The sequence below is a fragment of the Nicotiana tomentosiformis genome, chromosome 2, assembly GCF_000390325.3.
Source record: "Nicotiana tomentosiformis chromosome 2, ASM39032v3, whole genome shotgun sequence".
NCBI classification, from domain to species: domain Eukaryota; kingdom Viridiplantae; phylum Streptophyta; class Magnoliopsida; order Solanales; family Solanaceae; genus Nicotiana; species Nicotiana tomentosiformis.
Genome location: NC_090813.1, coordinates 96,750,229 through 96,770,262, shown reverse-complemented (window position 1 = coordinate 96,770,262; position 20,034 = coordinate 96,750,229). Strand labels below are relative to the sequence as shown.

The following is a 20,034-nucleotide window of genomic DNA, read 5'->3' as shown; positions in this document are numbered from 1 at the left end:
TCATAATATTGCGAATCCTGGGCTCGGACAAAGAATTTGTTCTTCTTCCAATGCTGGCCTTACTTTTGCAGCCTCTGAACTCCACCGAGTAGCATACTCGCGGAAAGTTTCTGTCGGCTTCTTCTTAAGATTCTGGATATAGAAGACGTCTGGTGCATTCTCTGTGTTGAATCTGAACCGATCCATAAAATCTGACGCCATGCTTACCCAATTAATCCACTTCTTTGGATTTTGACTGATGTACCAGGATAGGGCATCTCCAGTGAGGCTCCTCATGAACATCTTCATACGGATTCTTTCATCTTTACCAACCCCTACGAGCTTGTCGCAATACGTCCTTACATGTACCTTTGGATCACCAGTCCCGTCGAACATTTAGAACTTAGAAGGTTTGTAACCCTCTGCAGTTCTATGTCCGGTTGAATACATAAATACTCATAGTTCAAACCTTCGATGCCTTTACCACCTTCAACACCTTGGACTCGACTTGTAAGCTTCTTAAGTTCTTCAGCTATGTTCTTGATGAGCAGGTTCTTCTTGGCATATTTCGGTGTATACGGGGTTTGTTGTGAAGTGTGGGGTAAGGTTTCGACGTATATGGGGTTACTTTCATGGACTCTAGGGATTTGGGTGTAGTGGTGATCATTGGTTGCGTTTTGGGGATCAAGAGTAGGTTATGGTGCATTTTGAGGAGTGTGGTAGGTGGTAGTTTATGGGTACTGGGTCGGATGATGATGATGCTGTGGAGGAGTTGGTACTGGTGGAGGATTAGGATTTTGGGGAGGCGTGGCGCATTGATGAGGTGCGGGAAGATTTTGCAGGTGCTGGTTTTGTGTGTTTTGAGGAGGTGTTGGGTTTTGGGCATTTTGTTGGTTGATGTCGGGAACATTCAAGGTAAAGGAAAGGTTTGCCAAGTTATGGACCTGCTCAAGTTCCCCTTGTAACTACAGTATCTTTTGCTCTAACCAAAACCAAGTCATTCTGTGCCGGAGTACTTCGACCATCTGAAGTTTTGATATTCTCGGCGTGCGCAGCATTGTCGTTCCTGACACCACTCATATCGTCCATCTTAGCTTTTCCTTTGTTCTTGGGATCATTTGGAGGAGGAGGAGGTGGAGGACCTCTAGATCTGGTATGATGCTAGTATGCACGAACCAACCTTAGGGGATGTGAATAAATAAAGAAAAGAAGAAAAACTAAAGGAAAATAAATCAGTAAGGAGTATTAAAAGGATATTTACGGTATTTAAACACGTATTGCAGAATTATAAATTCACGTCCTAATTTGTGGACCTCATTGTGCCCGAGGTAGGACTAGTGACATATATCTTTGGAGAAAACTCAGTGCCGATAACTGCATCATTTCATTAATATGGTAAATAGACCAAATCTCTACTAAAACGACAATAATTATAAAGAGTCACTAGTGGCATTTGCCTTATTACAATCGAAATCTAAAACGAATCTAGAGAATAAGTAAAACATCATTCCTAATCTACTTGGTCCCAGAGGGTCCTTCTCCAAGCTTGGCCTTCTTTGCCCCATTAATCAGACTCCCCAGGTCACGCATGTCCAACAGCAGATACGCCCTTGCTAGGTGTCCTCCTCCGTTGCCCTCTACGTTTTGACAATCCGAGATTCTTTTCCTCATCTTTCCCTCAAGTTCCATCAAACCCTGCTCCAAGTACTCCAACCTCTCTGTTGACTTAGTAGCGATTCCCCTCCATTCGTTGATTGCTTCCATGTCCATTTTATGTTGTTCCAAATGCCTGGCCTCATATTCAAAAACCCTTTTGCGCAACCTCCTATATTTGACTTGTGCTTCAGCAGTGTCGTCTATGACCCTATTTCTCAAATCAACCCCTGGCTTGACCTCTCCTGCTATGCCATCGACCAACCATGATGGGTAGAAGTACACATGGCCATCATGATACCGATTTGGCTCGATGGTATCTTTCTCCACAACAATCTTTTGATGCCACACATGATGTGCCTCGAACTTGAATGGAATGGCATTCCCTTGGAAGTCTGCTTTGTAATGAACCATTTTGAAAACTCGTGGTATAACTTATTTTCTCCCAGCTTGTCTCATGACTCTGATAGGAGCATAAGGATAGATTCCCCTCAATCCAATTAGCACTAGATGAGGAACATCTCTCGACCTGATAATGAATTCGCTGCTAGGGAACTACTCGAATATCCAATGTATCTTGTCATCAGTCAAATTGCTAAGGAAATGCACCCAGCCTACAGCGTTTACCGATTGTGCAAACCTGTCTGGGATAAAAGTCATTCTCTTCGGATGGTGATAGGCTATGTGGTCATTCCATGGTCGTCGCGGAAATTCTTGACGGTATTTTTCTCTCTGAAGGTGTTCCAACAACCATATTTGCAGCAACAGATTGTAACCCTCGAAATGCCTATATCCCCTTTTTTGCAACGGTCTAAGGCTCGGTACATCTCAGCCACGATCATTGGGAAAATAGTGTAAGTTTGCCCCTCAATTCTTTCCATTAGGGTATTAATGACCATAGCTAGGTGAGTGTGGATCTTTTATCCTTGTATCAGAAATATCAGCATCTCCATAAAACAGACAATGAATACAAAAATCCGGCGGTGAGTCCAACCCAAAGAAGTGATGGCAAATTCATCAGTTTTTGTGAAAGAGTCACTCGTACTTCCATGGACATAATCATTCTTGAATAAATAGCAACATAAGCAAAATACCGCATCTTTCTTCACACTATACTCCAACCATCTAGAGTTTGAATCTTTAAACCAACTCGGACTAAATTGACGCATTTTCTTTCCGAATAAAGTTTTAGGGAATTTGTAATCAACCAGTTGGCAAGGCCCTTGTTTAATGTAGTCTTTTCTCACTTCATCTCGTATTTTATGGCTATATTTATCAATGGGTATTCTCTCTCCAGGGTCGGGATTTAGTGATTCCACATCAAATTCATCAATTAGACGGGAGGAATTCTTTCTAAAAGTAGAACTTGGTTGAGAAGAATTAAACCTCATCAAAAATACGCCCATCTCAAGTTACAAGAACAAGAACTTCCTACAAAATAATGATTCAATTCAATTTAAGTGTCCATCAAGAATAAAAGCAAACTTTCATTAGGGGAATCACACCCCTTCTATCAAAAACAACGCTAAGGCTTACTGCTTAGCATAGCTACTATGAGAATAAGTATTAATTAAATTAAACAAGTTCAAAATTTCACTCTAGTCAATAAAAACAAGGCTCTAATTCAAAGTTTTTATTTGAAAAGAAACACTTCATTGAAAGAATATTTTAAAATAACACTAGCACACAATATTCAAATGCCTACAAAATTAATTTGGCATTTACTTTTTGGCTCTAAGACTCTTTGCAGAAAGCAAATTTTTTATACCAAATTATTTTGCTAAGTTAATATTTTCAAAAGAAAACAAAACTTACTCAAATAAAATCAAAATTTTACTCAAATAAAATCAATATTTTACTCAAATAAACTTACTATTTCAGTTGAAGAAGATCCTCAAACCCAGTAGCCGCCGCCGATTCGGACTGCCGGTCGCGGGATTCGAGCTCGAGCAGAAGCGAAATAGGGTTAATTGAAAAAAGAGTTTTATTTTTTAGCAAAAGGGTGTGGCAGTTTGTTTGGAGAAGAGAGGTGGGTTTTGTTCTTTAGTTTGGAAAAGCATAAAAGTTAAAACTTTAGGTTATAGGGTTAATTGAAAAAAGGGTTTTATTTTTTCGTAAAAGGGTGGAGCGGTCTGTTTGGAGAAGAGAGGTGTGTTTTGTTCTTTAGTTTGAAAAAGGATAAAAGTTAAGACTTTAGGTTGACTATTGTGTATTTGTGTACAACAGTACAAGTATTAAAGAATTAAAAAAAAGTAAAAACCAGAAGAAGTACAGAAGTCAAGTTTCAAACTTGGAACCTTCAAGTAACTGAAGTGTTTGAGCAGGCTATAAAACCAACGCGTCTAACTTGCTTTTGTTTATTGAGGGGGATAGATAAATTATTTCAGGGGTCCCCAGTGTATATATAAATATATATATATCAATCAAATATATTTATAGTATTTTTTCCGAGACTAACGGGTTCTGGTGACCCCCTAACCCTAAGGTAGGTCCGCCTCTGCATTGATTGATGGTTTGTGTAAGTTTAGTCAGTAGGAAAAGGTTAGGAATTTGTTATTTGAGATGGTACATCTTAATATTCATCCAGATGTGTGCATCTTCAACTCGCTGATTGATGGACTATGCAAAGAATTAAAAGTTGAAGACGCTAGGAAAATAATGACATACATGATTGAAAAAGGTGTAGAACCTGATGAGATCACCTACAGTGTGATAATGGACGGATATTGTTTGTGTGGTCAATGGATAGAGCAAGGAAATTTTTTAATTTCATGGTAGATAAGAGTATTGAGCCTAGTATTATTAGCTATAGCATTCTAATAAATGGATATTGTAGGAACATAAAAGTGGATGAGGCCATGCAATTATTTCTTGAAATTTCTTAAAAGGGATTGAAACCTGATATTCCTGCCTACAATATTATCTTGCATGTTCTTTTTGAACTTGGAAGAACTACCTCTGCACAAAAATTCTTTGTTGAGATGATATCAGTGGGGCACGTACCGGATTCATACTGTTTACCCGAAAAATTAGATAGAGTTAAATTTGTGTATGGTTCTAAGGATATGTGATATAATTTGATACAAATCATATAGAAAAATAGAGACACATGTATTCTTGACTATGAGTATGAGAATAGTGAGAAGAAGAACGAATAAGATAAAGGAAAATAAACACAAGGGGATATCTTTCAATATGAGAAGAAATCTTTTGTTCCAATGTCCCTGCTTACAATCCATCCCCCCTTTATAATAGAGGAATCCTACTTTATATACAACAATAAAAAATACGTAGTGGAGAGCTCATGATGTATTGTCTTTTTTCTACTTCCCGCCAGGATTCTCTCCCTTAGTGCGGTTATAACGGCCTTGTCTGTGAACTTCGATACTGACTCGAACTCGATATCGGGTCGAGCCATTGGCCTTGACTCGAGCTCGATTCTGACTCGGAGTCTTGATATTCAGGGTGGGTGTTGGTCGGTCGGTGCATCTCCGACAACCTTTTGCCTCGTGGTTCGATTTGGTCATATGCCCGATAATGATACCGAACTGATCATTGATCGGACTTGGAGCCCGAATCCTGAAGCCCCTTTCTTCGGACCTCGACCTGGCCTTACGTAGATACCTTTCGATCGAAGTATTTCCATCTCGATCAGTCTGTACGACTGACTTAATCGGTTCTGACCGTACACAGATAGTCCCCTCATTTCTCGAAAAAGGATGTGGCGAGAAACGATATGATTTCCCAACAGTTCGATCAGATATATACTGACGTTTACACCGATCTCGATCATGATGTATGTGATAGTTTTCCCATCGGTTCGGTTTTACCAAGGCATTTAATGTGTCAGACGGTGGTCGGCCACCTCTGATATTGAACCGTCATTGCTTCAATCTATAAATAGCCTTTCCTTCCATCATTCATACTTTACGTCTTCAATCTTCCAATTTTTCTAAGTTCCTTTTCGTCTCTTCTGAGTTTTCTGCCGGTAAATCTATGAGTTTTACTGCAAACTCTTTCTTAAAACACCAAATACTTTCGTTCTTTGTTCACGAGATTTTGAATGGAAAAAATGTCTAAAACTGTTCCGCAAAAAAGAGACCGATTCTTCATCTCGACCTGCTGGTGGCGAGGATGTGGAAGAGCCCTGCCCTGAGGAATTCGTTCCGGTAGGGTGTTCGACTGTAGCCAATTTTAAAATTGAAAAGTCTTCTCCGATATCGGGTCGGTGTGAGCCGATGTCGAGGTATCAATGTTCGATTATCGAAAAAGTTCTCGATAAAGTCATACAAGAATGCAACTGGGATAATAAACTCGTAGAAATACCATCGCCTGATGAATCAATTACTACTCGTGTCGAAGGGTTCTTAAGTATTTACACTTATCCTTTCACGTTGGGACCTTCAGACCCTGTCATCGTTGCCTTTTGTAAGAGGTACGATATGACCCTTGACCAAATTCACCCTTCCTTTTGGAGGATAGTGATTCTTCTTCGATTTTTCTCGAGCAAGGTCGAGAGGTGTATATTCACCCTCGATCATCTTATGCGCCTTTATAGTCCCCGACTTTATCGAGGAGGGTTGATCAAGCTTGCTCGTCGAGCAACCAAAGCGCCATTCTCGATCATAGACGAGACCCGGGATCAGGGTTGGATGGGCCGTTTTGTTCGAATCAAAACCTCAGACCTGATCCCTGCCGATGACTTGCCATTTCCCGAGAAATGGAATATGAGCCGTGAGTGAATGTTTCTCTTTGCCCGTTTTGATTTTGTGATTGCTTTTTATTTTGTTGATCCGTTTTCTTTCCTTATCACAGTCGTAGCTAAATGCCGGAACCGATCCCGGATCTTAGACAATGGGTCGAAAGTCTGGTGTTGCAGAGACTGTACTCCGAGGGTGCTTGGGTCAAATTATCAAAGGGTCGATGGGAGGCCAGCAGTCATGGTAAATCTTTTTGTCGATTTGTCTCTTCATCGGTTTGTATGGTAAATCTTCCTCTTCCCTTTTGTAGGAATCGGGAAAGATGTAGTCATGAGGCCCCCATCTGGTGGCGAAGAAGTTCCTGTCCTGAAACAGGTAAAATAAAGGAAGAGAAAAGACGTATCGGGCTCCCCGAGCTCGGAGAAGAAGAAACCGGCTAAGAGATCTCGAAAGCCGAAGGGGGGCTCTGGTGTTATGATTTCGGAAGTGGCCCACCATTTAAGGGGCGAGCCCGAAGAAGGAGAGGAGAATTTAGCCTGCGTACGGGCTAATGTTGTGATTCAACAGTCTTCCAATTTGGTGGAAGCAAATCAGGGAACCTTGGCCATAATCCCAGAACAAGAAGAAGCCGAGATTATCCCTTCTCGAACTAAGATGATTGAAAGGGACACCGAGGGTGGATCTTCTCGGGCAGTAGAAGATATCTCAAGGGATGATTTTGGGATAGTTGACATTGGCGGATCCCCTCAGATTTCGAATGCCATGATTCGAGAGGTCGTCGTGTTGGAGGATCGGTCCTATGAGGGTATTCAGGAGTCGGCCGATATCCATGGTTTTCTGGAGGGGCTCGAGTCAGGTGCCTCGGAGGAAGTTACCGGCTTTGGTGGAATACCGGTACCCAAAAAAGCATCGTGGTCGGGTTCTACTGAGCCTTCATTGATTCATAAACTGGTGGACCGTTTTCCGGCCTCGAGCATCGATCCCGACCGAAGGCGGAAGATAGTGCTCTCTGTACCTGCGAATACCCGAATTATTTCTTCCCCTGTGGGGATTGCCAGCTACCTACGGTCCTTGGTGACCGAAGAAGATCAATCAGTGATGAATGCGGTGGGGCCCACCTATCTCTTCAACGAGGCCCAACATACTTTGAATCGGGTAACTCTGATGGCATTTTCGTTGCTTCTTTTACACATAGAGTTGTAGGTAATTCTAATGTTTCTTCTTTTGTTTGTAGATGCCGAGGTTCGGAGCCTAACTGAGAAGAGTGACTCGTACAAGCTCCTTAGTGAAAAACTTCGAGCAAATTTGACAGCGACTCGGGAAGAGCATGAGGAGATGACTGAGCAGGTATTTCGAATGTTCCGTGATAGTGAAGATGAAAAAGAGATAGCCACTAATGATCCGATTCTACAGGTTCGGCAGAGGATCGAGCAGATTGGACGTCTTAACTCATAGGTAGATGCGCTACTTGCCGAGGCAGAAGAATTTAAAAAGTGTATGGATATCCTTGCCTCGAAAAAGGAAGTCGTCGAAGCTCAGTTGGAGTTGTCTGATGCCCAACTTCGATCTGCGAAAGAAAATGCTTTGGGGCTGATCGAAAAGATGAAAGAGCTTCAGCATCGGTTGGATTTGGCCACTTCAGATAAAGCAGATTTGGCCAAAGAACTTGAAGTGTCCAGATCTGAGGTGATCGAGGCCAATAAAAGAGCTGATGCCAAAGTGGCTCAGTTCAGGATCGATGTCGAGGTTAACCAAGCCAAAGCTGAGAGAATGTCGAGCATGCAAAATGGCAAGCTCGGAGCGAGGCTCTCGAGGAGGTCAAAGCTCAGGGCTTCGATATTGGGGCCGAGATTGAAGTCGCCAGGGCGGAGGAGAACAAAACTCTGAGGTTGGCCTTTCCTGAGGAGGACTCCGATGACTCGGGGGAGTCTGAAGATGAGGACGATGCCGAGAATATGACCTCCGATGAAGATTGAGTCATTTAGGGCCTTAGGTCGTTTGTTGCGTTCTTTTGATACCGCTTTTGGTTTTTGTATAAAGAACTTCCTTTTGGCAGAGTAGCCGCCTCTGTACAAAATAATTGTAAATATAAATCTTTCTTCCTTTTGAAGTAAAATAGCCTTTCAAACTAAATAGATAGTTTGAATTTTAATCTCGGTTGCATTCGGGCCTTGTGGGTAGTCCCATTTGCTTTATCGGGCTCGAACATCCTTCAGCTTAAATAATCAAGTGTTCGTTTGAATTCGAAGAAATGAGTAGTTTTGCTCGAAATAATGTAGCCCGTAGGTGTAATGGTCGAGTGAGTGCTTGCTCGAACTCCAAAAAGTAGCCCATAGGTTTAGTAGTTGAGTGAATGATTCAAATTCTAAATAATGTAGCCCGTAGGCGTAATGGTCGAGTGAGTGCTTGCTCGAACTCGAAATAAAAGTAGCTCGTACCTTAGCAGTCGAGTAAGTGATTGCTCGAACTCCAAATAAAAATAGCCCGTAGGCTTAGCAGCCGAGTGAATGATTCGAACTCGATGCAATGTAGCCCGTAGGCGTAATAGTCGAGTGGGTGCTTGCTCGAACTCGAAATAAAAGTAGCCCGTAGGCGTAATAGTCGAGTGAATGATTTGAACTCGAAATAATGTAGCCTGTAGGCATAACAGTCGAGTGAATGGTTCGAACTCGATGCAATGTAGCCCATAGGCATAATAGTCAAAGTAGCCCGTAGGCTTAGTAGTCGAGTGAATGATTCGAACTCGAAATAATATAGCCCGTAGGCATAATGGTCAAAGTAGCCCGTAGGCTTAATGGTCGAGTGAATGATTGCTCGAACTTGAAATAAAAGTAGCCCGTAGGCTTAGCAGTCGAGTGAATGATTCGAACTCGATGCAATGTAGCCCGTAGGCGTAATAGTCGAGTGAGTGCTTGCTCGAACTCGAAATAAAAGTAGCTCGTAGGCGTAATAGTCGAGTGAATGATTCAAACTCAAAATAATGTAGCCCATAGGCGTAGCAGTCGAGTGAATGATTCGAACTCGATGCAATGTAGCCTGTAGGCGTAATAGTCAAAGTAGCCCATAGGCTTAATGGTTGAGTGAGTGATTCGAACTCGAAATAATGTAGCCCGTAGTAATGGTCAAAGTTGCATGTAGGCTTAATGGTCGAGTGATTGATTGCTATAACTCGAAATAAAAGTAGCCTGTACGCTTAGCAATCAAGTAAATGATTCGAACTCGATGCAATGTAGCCTATAGGCATAATAGTCGAGTGAGTGATTCGAACTCAAAATAATGTAGCCCGTAGGCGTAATGGTCGAGTGAGCGCTTGCTCGAACTCGATCCTGTTTGCATAATAAATCTTGAACATAGAATATCGGTAAAGAAGAGGGATTTCTTTGCAATTCATTATACAAGTGTTCATGTTTTGCGTCAGGGCTCGGGCCAACTATATAAGCATGGTCCGTTTTGACCATATGGCTCTTACAACGTTTCCTGTTGAGATACTGTTTGTCATGAAATAACGAAGGAACTTCCTTTGCACCGAACTTGATAATCATCACAGATGTGTTCAATGATAAATCCCCCCAGTATACGAGGTTGATTTTAAAGAGGCCTCGGATACTCAACAGTAGTATCGTTTCTGCTATATGGCTGGTATCGATCTCTGGTCGACTTTTGCTTGGTAGTTCTTTTCGTAACGGACCTAGAAATCAACTAGTCATCTTCGACTCTTATTTTGGATTGATATCGATTGTGCACATCGGTCCAAGTAATAGCAGGGTACTCGATCAGATTTTGCTTCAACCGCCATGAAGCCATCGAGCTCCGCTCGTTTAGACCTTGAGTGAAAGCTTGAATAGCCCAATCGTCTGTGACTGGTGGCAGATCTATTCGTTCCATTTGAAAACGAGATATGAACTCCCTTAGCATCTTGTTATCCTTTTGTATTACCTTAAACAGGTCTGACTTTCTGGTTTCGACCTTTATGGCTTCGGCATATGCTTTTACGAAGTAATCTACAAGCATAGCAAAAGAATCAATAGAGTTATATGGTAAATTATGATACCATACCATTCCCCCTTTGACAGGGTTTCACCGAATTTTTTCAATAATACAGATTCGATCTCATCATCTTCCAAATCATTGCCCTTGATGGCACACGTGTAAGAAGTGACGTACTCGTTAGGGTCAGTCATTTCGTTATATTTGGGTATTTCGGGCATATGAAATGTTTTGGGGATTGGTTTTGGGGCTGCACTCGAGGGAAAAGGCTTTTGAATGAATTTTTTCGAATCTAGCCCTTTTATCATTTGTGGAGCTCCCGGGATCTGATCGACCCTGAAATTGTATATTTCTACTTTTTTATCATTAGCTTCGGCTCGTTTTGTGAGTTCCTCGAGCAATTTAGTAATTTCGGTAGTAGTCCCCGATTCTTACCCATTTGACTTCACTATGGTTGGTTCCGTTCTGTGGGTGATTTCTCGAAGCGGATTGGGCTCCGGCCTACTTTGTACCTGAGTTTGGCTCTTCAACTGAGCTATCGCTATTTGCTGAGCTTGTAACATCTCGAAGATCATCCGTAAGCTGACTCCGATCTCCTCCACGTTATGGGTGTCTCGAGCTACGGATCGAGTACCGCCCTGAATATTTTTTCCGGTTCGGAACGTTGGTTCGCCTCGAGAGCCACTTGTGAATTGACATCTGGCGGTACTTCGACTCGAGCTTCGGTGACATCGTTAATTCGCCTTCCGGCACTGGGTGTCAAGTTGTTGGTTTCATCTTGAAGGCCGGCTTCGTGGTCGATAGGTAAAGCCATCAATCGAGGGTTTTCCATTGTTGATTTGAAGTTGTAAAGTGGTGTGTATTGCAGATTTGTATCAAACAACCATTGTTACTCTTAGCTCCACAGTGGGCGCCAGACTGTTTACCCGAAAAATTGGATAGAGTTAAATTTGTATATGGTTCTAAGGATATGTGATATAATTTTATACAAATCGTATAGAGAAATAGAGATACATGTATTCTTGACTATGAGTATGAGAATAGTGAGAAGAAGAACGAATAAGATAAAGGGAAATAAACACAAGGGGATATCTTTCAATATGAGAAGAAATCTTTTGTTCCAATATCCCTGCTTACAATCCATCCCACCTTTATAGTAGAGGGATCCTACTTTATATACAACAATAAAAAATACGTAGTGGAGAGCCCATGATGTATTGTCTTTTTCCTACTTCCCGTCAGGATTCTCTCCCTTAGTGTGGCTGTAACGGCCTTGTCTGTGAGCTTCGATACTGATTCGAACTCGATATCGGGTCGAGCCATTGGCCTTGACTCGAGCTCGATTCTGACTCGGAGTCTTGATATTCAGGGTGGGTGTTGGTCGATCTGTGCATCTTCGCCAACCTTTTGCCTCGTGATTCGATTTGGTCATGGGCCCGATAATGATAACGAATTGATCCTTGATCTGACTTGCAGCCCGTATCCTGAAGCCCCTTTCTTCGGACCTCGACCTGACCTTACGTAGATACCTTTCGATCGAAATATTGCCATCTCGATCAGTCCGTACGACTGACTCAATCGGTTCTGACCGTACACACATACACTCGTTGCATTTTGCTTGGTGGTTATTTTAAGAATGGACTTGTTGCAAAATCTATGTCACACTTTCATAAGTTGGAAGGAAGGAGACAAGATACAGATATTCAAATTTACAGCATTGTTATTGATGGATTGTTCAAAAATGGTAAGCTTGATAAAGCTCTTGCTATTTTTGAAAAGCTTTCTCTAATAGGTTTACATCCTAACATGATAACATACACTACAATGATTGATGGATTTTGTCGAGAAGGGTTGTTAGATGAAGCTAAAGATATGCTAAGAAAAATGGAGGATAATGGTTGTCTGCCAGGCAATGTTATTGTGCAAGGATTTCTTAGAAGTAACAATGTTAGTGAAATGAAGGCTTTTTTAAATGGAATGATTGGAAAGAGCTTCTCTTTTGATGCAACTACAACAGACTTATTGATACACACTATAGCGGAGGATCCTTCTTTGCTTAACATAATACCAGAGTTTCACTTGGAAAATAAGAAGTGATTTTTTTTTTCACTTAGCTTATTCGGCTTTACTATCGCTATTATTCAATTTCCTTTCACCTTCGCAAAATTAGTAGCATCTGGAATTGCTAAAACTGAGAAAATGGTACTAAGAACATAGATTGAGCTTTCCAGGCTAGCTTATTGAAGAGGTACATATCTGTGGAATCCCTCTCTGTGTAATTTGGACTATATGGCTAGAAAGAAATCACAGATGTTGTAATGGGAAAAGGAGCATATTGCAGTTGTTAAATATACATGTCTTCAATACCTGTACGTAGGGTTTCTATTGTATGGTATACTTCTTTTTTATACGGGTTAGGGAATCTGTTGGACTTAATTGACTCCTTAAGTCTAGCATAGGAGTCAGATGCCCTCCTCTTGTACATATTTTGTACCTCCTGGGTACTTTTAATAAAACTACTTTACTTTTTTTTTAGATTATAAAATTTAACTTTTAAGTGTAAACTCTGCTTGTTTATTCTGTATCTTATGTTACAAGTTAACACTGTGTTATCCAAAGAAGCTACATTACTTGTTATCAAATGGCATTAAAACTATTCTACTTCTTGCAATAACCTTTTGCTCTCTGGTTACCTTGTTATGTCTACAAAAATGTACTTATGCATGTGCGTCTTTGTTTATTTATTTATCCATCACACACAGAGCCCTCGTTATGACACGTTCCATCATCTGAGCCCTTGTTCCAACTGCAGTAACTTACTCATTGCTTGCAGCTCTCTTCTTTCTGAAACTTCTGAAAGCCCTGTTCTTCTCAGAAGTGTAAAGTTGTATGATGCAACTAGCCACATGGCTTTGGTCTAACGGTAAGAGTACAACTTTTGATGTGTGAGTTAGGTGCATGTTGAGGGTTCGAATCCTACTGCAAACAAAAGCTTAGTATTTAAGTAGAGAAGGGTAGGGGGCGGGCCCATTTATCTACCGAATTATGAACCATGCTCCACTAGCCCTCGGGATCTTTCAGTTATAAAAAAAGTTGTATAAATTTTGTAATGTGAAACTTTTTGATTTGGATTATAAGCACTGGCGTAGCCACCTTACAAGAAGGGGTGTCAAATGACACCCCTTCGCAGGAAAAATACACTGTGTCGGTAGGTAAATTTCTTTTTTATATGTATATATAATATGTGTTGATTCCCCTTAATTTTTTGGTATGTTTACTTTTATATATTTTGACACCCCTTAATAAAAATTCTGGCTCCGCCACCGGTTATAAGCTCCTTTTTTTAATGATGATGGTGTTGGGGCACCTTGCTCGCGCCTCGTATATTTGCTACAATATTTGCATGTCTAGAAGCTACAACTGATAGCTCATTCTGAATATGGCGCCTGTTTTAAAAGATGGCCCCTGGTGATATATCAAACATGGATAATTTTATCTTTTTGTGAATCAATAACAGCTGCATGTAACTTAAGTACTGTTGCTATGGGAATGTGCAGAATTCAGAAATAAGTAGTTATTCTGGTCTTCTGGAGATGCATCTCAGTTGACATCTTTGGACTTAACCTTATTATGTTGTATGCTAGCCAACTTCATCATTTTCTATATCTCTGAGAATCAATGGAAGTTGTCTACAGATTTGTTTCATTACTAGAGATATACAGAATCTGGTTAAAGTTCTTCAGAAAATGTATTTTGGTTGGCAAGGTTGACACTTTGCAACTGCAGAAATCGAAGTACGGTTACTGGTCTCGATGTGTTTAATGGTTGCATCTTGATGCTGAATCCAAGACTTTGAAGTCATTTATTAGGGTAGCTTGTGATGTTGTTTTGATACTGTTGTGTTTTCCTCCAATTGCTTTTTATGTGTGTGAGGGTGATTTATTTCTCCAAAGTTAGAAGTTTTTCGCCTAACTTTTTAGAAGAAAAAAAAAATATTTTTGAGTAAAAATAGAAGTAGTTTTGGACAAACGAAAAAAATAGTTTTTCTCCGAAATCACTTTAGAGAAAAATAAACTTAGAAATACTTTTTAAAAATTTGGACATACATTAATTGCTGCTTAAAAGTGCTTTTCAAATTAACACAAATTACTTCTTACAGAAAGTACTTTTGAGAAAAAACACTTATCAAAATACACTAATTTTTGAAGTTTGGCCAAATAGGCTATTATAAGGATTTGACAAAGTAGTGACTTCTGGAAATGGTTTGAATATTTCGGGCATGGAACAATGTCACGTAAATGGGTTGAATTCAAGATTTAAACTTAATAAATTTATGGTTCTGAATTCTTTAAAAATATGAGTTTAATATTAATATTTATAATATTTTTCGACATTTTCACGCTTGTAGCTTTTTGTTAAAATAGCACGGGCTAGCCAGTTTTCGAACTGGTCATTCAAAAATAGCCGGCGTTTGCCATGTCATTGAAAAATAACTACTATTTTGCTGCAACAGAGACCGGTCCAGCATAATATACTGGAGTTCGGTGCACATGTGTATGAACTTCCAGTATATTATGCTGGATCGGTATACTTTGCTGGCTCCAGTATAATATACTGGAGTTCCAGTATACTTTGCTGAAACTCCAGCATATTATACTGGAGTTCCAACAAAGTATACTGGAACTCCAAACTCCAGTATAATATACTGAAGTATTTTCCAAATTTTAAATAATATTTTCGTTCAAATTTATCTTTACATAAAAAATAATTAAATTTTGATGAATTTTAAAACGCATTTATAAATTTGACTATTTTTGAATTTCATCCTATATTTTTTGGTATAAGAATGGATGGTGTGCGAACTCCTTTTTCCCGTTCCGGTCTATCCACTATCATGAGTTTTCTCCAGTGACTTTCAGAATCTTGTACAACTAATCATATCGAGATGATTTTAATATTTAACATTTTTATGGAGTTGATGGGTTTAAATCAGACGAGGTACCACAACCAAATTGGATGAGTAAATTATTATTATGTGTTATTGAGCTTAGGTGAGTGCGATGTCTCATGTCAATCGAACATCATTACTCTTTGCTTCTGTACTCTCGAGCCCACGTATTGGTGTTTGTTTAGGAAACATATGTAACTTATATGTAATGATAATGTAAAGACTCTTTACACTGTTTTTTACCTTATTTTTCAGGTTATTAATCTCAATTTTTATAAACAGTTACTTGTAATATTATTTAGTTGGTCTTAAAATTAAAAAAAAAATCTCTTATTATAAGTACAATAACCGGGAGTTCAGACGTTAGACAAGTATGTTATGCTCCAGGAACAAGGAAAGAAGAAAAATTAAGCATTAAACAAATTGTCCGGCCGAAAATCCTTCGAAGGGTATGTGGAGACGAGTTTAAATGAATAATATGATGCGTAAGGATTCATCAACAACAACAACAACAACCCAGTATAATTTTACTAGTGGAGTCTGGGAAGGATAGTGTGTACGCAGACCTTACCCCTACCCTGGGGTAGAGAAGCTGTTTCCGATAGACCCTCGGCTCCCTCCCTCCAAGAACTCTCCACCTTACTCTTAGGGTGACTCGAACTCACAATAACATATTATATTAAGGACCGGAATGTAATAATTTTATTATTTCAAATCAAGTAAAATAATAAGATCTAATATTCATATTGTTACCACAATATTTGATTTCCCGAACAATGTTCTTGATTACAAATAATACATTTTGTTTTCATATAAAACTTTACATACTACATAGCTTACAGAAGAATCCATCTGTCATTTATGTGGGATAAAGATACTTAGCAATACTAACCACTAAGCACATAATCGGTTGGTGTGACTTCTTACGAAGAGTTACTGCCATATACTATCTCATTAGGTCATTTCCTTTTCATTGTTCTGTTACCTTTTATATTAGAAGAATTAACTTAAACTGTTCACTCAACCGCTTATATAAAATAAATAATGAATTTGATCGATTGATGATTGTATAGAGATTTATAAGCACAAAGTTCAAGTTAACAACTCAATCTCCTTCCATTTTTAGCTTAATTATCCGGTGTTTGGAATTTAATGTACCGATTAATTTAGATTCGTATCAAATTTCCCCCCTTTTCCCACCTTATCCCTCATCTCCAAAAAATATTTACAAATTTTGTAGAATAAAGTATAAGTTGGGTTTGGGAGAAAAAGAAGGAAATTTAATGATGCAAAGGGAAGAAAAATAGGTACAAATAAAATGAACGGTCTAAGAAACGTGCCAACATAGCAAACGTGGTGGGCGAAATAGATGTAGACAAATTCGATGCAAACAAATGAATAGTAGGTGTAGTTCCCGTCATCGCTTAGCATATTGTACGCGCCTTTCTATTTTTGTTATGGCTTTTTAAGCTAACAACAACCTAATTCGTGGACTTTTTGTTTTTAATTTTCGCCAAATTCATTTTTAAATAATCTTTTAAATTTTAATTTTCTGTCAATTAAAACTTTAAGTTCTGTAGAATAGTTAATGGTTAACTACTTCAGCTAAGATGGAGTAGTAGTGCAGAAGAATTTAAGTAGGTTTCAATTTACTTTGTTCTCACTTTTGTGTTCCATTTAAGTATCAAGAGATGCATTTATCACTTTTCAATTAGTTTCCTTTTTCGCTATTGAAATTACTCACTTTGTTCCCAAGTGATAAAATGAGTAGGAGAAGGATTTCACTTACTATAAACACTATACAAATAAAAAAAAAATTATATTAGTAAGCCATTTAGAAAAAAAAAATTATAATAATTATTCGTAATGAGACAAGTAAGGTACTACAACAGGTTAAAACTAAATGATAAGATAAAAATCGTATAAAGAAAGGGTTAGCCCGGTACATAAAGTTCCCTCTATGTGTGGAATTTAGGGAGGGTCGAGCCACATTGGGTCTTATGTACCTAGTCTTATTTGTATTTCTACAAGAGGCTACTTCTATCACTTGAACATGTAATTTCCTGATAACACGATGACAACTTTTATTGTTGCACCAATCAGAGGTGGACGCGCATTATACATAGAGGGATCACCGGCACCCGAAAACTTTGACAAAAACTGCATGTATGCTTTTAAATGTCTTCAAAAAATAGTCATATATTAGTATAGGTCCCCGTATCAATCTTTATGAGCAGCGATAAACTTATATTGAATGTCACGGTACTCTGCGACCGTCGAATCCTGGGTCCGCCTCTTGTGCCAATACCTCCGTTCAAAATCATATATATTAATCAAATTAAATCCAAAAGTGAATATTAGTAAGAGATAAAAGAGAATGACAGGCAGCTAAAGAAAATGAAAAATGCATTTGCTTCACTATAATAAATTGGCATTGTGCGTGTCTTCCACTTCAGACAACTGCTCCCTTGTCCTTAAAAAAAAAAAAAGGGAAAAAATAAAAATGAAAGATTGGGAAGAAAATTAGAACCAGAAAAATACATCACAACCAAAAGCAAATGAAAGCTAATTTTTTTTTTATATAAAAATAAAAATAAAATAACGAGTGGTAGGTAAATAAAGCCACCTCACAGCTAAAACAATAGAAATCAGTTGATTTTTTGTGTCTGCAAACTGCAAAGTACAGAATGGATACAATTCTCTGTGATGAACTTCTTCAAGAAATATTCCGCCGCCTTCCACCGCCGTCCTTCGCCGCCGTTTCTTTAGTCTGTAAGCGGTGGCTTTATCTTCTTCGCTCTTCAACTACTTCTCTTTCTCTCAGTTTCATTGAACCCCCGTTTATCCCTCTTTTTACCTCTTTTCTTCGTTTTTACCCATATTTATCTACTGTCTCTGTTACTATTACAGCCGCCTTAGATTCTTCCGATCATTTACTGTATTTAATCTCTTCATCTTGTCCTAATCTCAAGTACCTTAAATTCTTATCTGGTCCTGTTTCTCATTTTTCTCTTGTTTCTCTTTCTGCTTCTTGTCCTAATCTTGTTTCTCTTGCTGTTACGCTTTTTAGACCTTTGAATTTCATGTGGTTGGCCTCTTTTAATAAGTCTCTTAAAGAATTGTCTGTTTACTCAGCTGGGGATTCAAGGGAATTGGAGTTTGTTGACTTTTCTGATTCTTGTGGTTCTGAGTTGAATTTAGAGAGTCTTTTATTGACTGGAATTAAAGCAAGGGATAAGGGTGTTAGTTTTTTATGGAGGAATTGCAAAAAGGTGAGAACTTTAAAGCTGAAAAGCTGCGAAAGTGTTGGTGATCAAAGTTCTTTTTTAGCATTTCTTGAATATTTGGAGGGTCTTGAAACAGTGGAACTAAGAACTTGTAGAGCAATTGTTGATGGGGTGTTGTTGAAATTGGCTGAGAATTGTGGTATGTTGAATTCTTTGTTGTTATATGATGGTGGTAGTAAAGAGGGGTTGCTTCATTTCTTGAGTCAAAGCAAATGTTGTACTAATTTACAGAAGCTTGATTTAAGATTGCCTCTTGATCTTGATAATAGCCATTTGACAGCTGCTGCTGAAAATTTAAGGAGTTTGAGGAGTTTAAGGTTACAAAGTTGTTGTCTTGTTACTGGTGAAGGGCTAAAGATTCTTGGAAATGCTATGGCTAATGGACTTGAGGAATTGGCTTTGATAAATTGTGATGTAGTGGAAAGAGAATCTGGTTTGTTGACTACATTAGGACAGGAGTTGAAGAAATTAAGGAAATTGGATTTGTCTTTTAATGACATGTTAATTGATAAAGAACTGATATCAATGCTAGTATCCTGCAACAATTTGATTGAATTGAAGTTAAGGGGTTGCAACAAGTTGACAAATTTAGCTATGGTTTCATTGGCCAAGTATTGCAAGAAATTAGAAAGTGTTGATGTAATGTATTGCTGTGGGATTGAGTCACAGGTTGTTGAGTTATTTGTGTTGAATTCACCAAAGTTGAGAAGGTTGCAGGTTGAGGAAATTAAGGTTTCTGATGTGGCCAGAACATGGGCATCAAATAAATTCATTGAAATTGTTTACTGAGAATAAATTTAGCTGATGAAATGCTAATGATATGTATTTATTATTCATAGCAGCTGCTGAAAAAGGTAGCAATTGATTACTTTGTAGATTTCATTGTTAACACTTAACAGAGAGGAATCATGCTTCCTCTACCAGCAAATAAAATTGTTGTACATAACATTCCTTCGATTATGAAAGCAAATTTGTTATAAGTACTGCATATTTGTATATAGGTGCTGCAGATTTTGAATTAGAGTGAATTCTAAAATGTATATCTAATTCAATTTGTATTTGTTTTTTCACATATATAAGGATCCACCTAAAAAATCTAAGTTCCACCGTAGATTTTGAGTTAGTGAGTGAATAGTGTATATCTGATTCAATTTGTACCTGCTTTTTTACACAATAGATAAGGTTCGACCTAAAAGAATTTGGAAAAATTACGCTGACACTTTGAAGATATACATTGTATTTATTATTCATATCTATACTTTCAGAAAATTACTATGTGAAACTATATTTGAATTTTATAGCAAATTCACATGTAGTGCTGAAATAAGAGATCAATTGTTTTGAATTGAAACAAAAAAAGCAACAAGCTCTCGTAGGTTAGTTGGTTAGTGCGTCCGCTTAGTAAACGGAGGTCTTGAGTTTGGTTCTCAAGTTTCTAAAGTGTAGTGCTATATGAAAATTCCTCAAAATAATTCTCGAA

At 38.6% G+C, this 20,034-nt stretch overlaps 2 protein-coding genes across 2 annotated transcripts; one reads left to right on the top strand and one right to left on the bottom strand.

Annotated features, from left to right (window-relative positions):
* On the bottom strand, positions 1-375 carry LOC138905286 (uncharacterized). Its single transcript, XM_070193794.1, has one exon. The coding sequence runs from the start codon at positions 373-375 to the stop codon at positions 1-3; it is 375 nt and encodes a 124-aa protein (XP_070049895.1).
* A 17,534-nt stretch (positions 376-17,909) lies between these two features.
* On the top strand, positions 17,910-19,537 carry LOC104089504 (F-box/LRR-repeat protein 4). Its single transcript, XM_009594421.4, has one exon. The coding sequence runs from the start codon at positions 17,955-17,957 to the stop codon at positions 19,341-19,343; it is 1,389 nt and encodes a 462-aa protein (XP_009592716.1). The 5' UTR covers positions 17,910-17,954; the 3' UTR covers positions 19,344-19,537.
* The last annotated feature ends 497 nt before the right edge of the window (positions 19,538-20,034 follow it).